The following is a 956-nucleotide window of genomic DNA, read 5'->3' on the forward strand; positions in this document are numbered from 1 at the left end:
CTGTGGGTCTGCGGCTCCCCACCGCCGTTCACCAGCCAACTGCGCACTCGCCCTTCGTCTCCTCTGCGCCTCGGCCACGTCCTTCACTCGCTCCTCTCACGCTCTCGCTCTCGGGGTCCCCTGGTGCCACCTTCTCCCTGTCCTTTGATTGGACGTGGAGCCCACCACCGGCTCCATTCGCTTACCAGGAATGTGAGCCAGCTCTGGAGTGAGGCCTGGGCCCGCTGGGCACTGGCAGGTGCCTTGGGCGGGAGGGACAAGCAGGTGCAGTCCCCAGGATGGCCGCGCCGACCCTGCCCCTAAATTCTCACACACTGAGTGCTCCTGCCAGCTCCCACCTCCGCCCTGCAGGTGCCCTCCGAGGGCCAGCGCGGCCTGAAAGAGTCAAAAGGCCCACACATGCTTCTGCGCACGCGTGCTAGATGAGGAGGCAGGAGGGTGGCGGGCGCAGGACACACAGGCTCCCAGGTAGTGGAGGTGGACAGGGCAGGGCCACCAGGGACAGCCCGAAGACGGCCAGGAAGGGGCAGGTATGAGATGGCGCTCCCACTGCCGCCTCTCCCCTCCCCCCTCCCACGGCCCAGCGGTACTGGGTGAATGCGCAGCACTGGGCCGGCCAGGACGCACCTGTGTTCCTGCACCTGGGGGGCGAGGGCGGCCTGGGCCCTGGCTCCGTGATGAGAGGTGAGAGGCTGGGAGCTGCGTGGGGCCCCAGAAGGGGAGTGGCTCCCCCCGGGGGGGGGGGACCCGCCCCCAAAAGCCTCTCCCCTCACCACAGGGCACCCGGCGGCCCTGGCCCCAGCCTGGGGGGCCCTGGTGATAAGCCTGGAGCACAGGTTCTACGGGCTGAGCGTCCCTGCTGGGGGTCTGGGCCTGGCCCAGCTGCGCTTCCTGTCCAGCCGCCATGCGTGAGTGGCTAGGGGGGGGGGGGCCCGGCGGCCTCCTCCGCCCTCTTC

At 69.9% G+C, this 956-nt stretch overlaps 1 protein-coding gene across 1 annotated transcript in view; it reads left to right on the plus strand.

Moving 5' to 3' along the window:
* Nucleotides 1-956, plus strand: part of PRSS16 (serine protease 16) — a 7684-nt gene that overhangs the window by 1654 nt on the left and 5074 nt on the right. Inside the window, exons 3-4 of the mRNA XM_027766046.1 lie at nucleotides 585-684; nucleotides 779-908. Coding sequence (XP_027621847.1) covers nucleotides 585-684; nucleotides 779-908 — 230 coding nt within the window. The remainder of the gene's footprint in view (nucleotides 1-584; nucleotides 685-778; nucleotides 909-956) is intronic.

This window comes from Tupaia chinensis, unplaced genomic scaffold (assembly GCF_000334495.1).
Source record: "Tupaia chinensis unplaced genomic scaffold, TupChi_1.0 Scaffold140356_1, whole genome shotgun sequence".
Classification (NCBI taxonomy): Eukaryota; Metazoa; Chordata; class Mammalia; order Scandentia; family Tupaiidae; genus Tupaia; species Tupaia belangeri.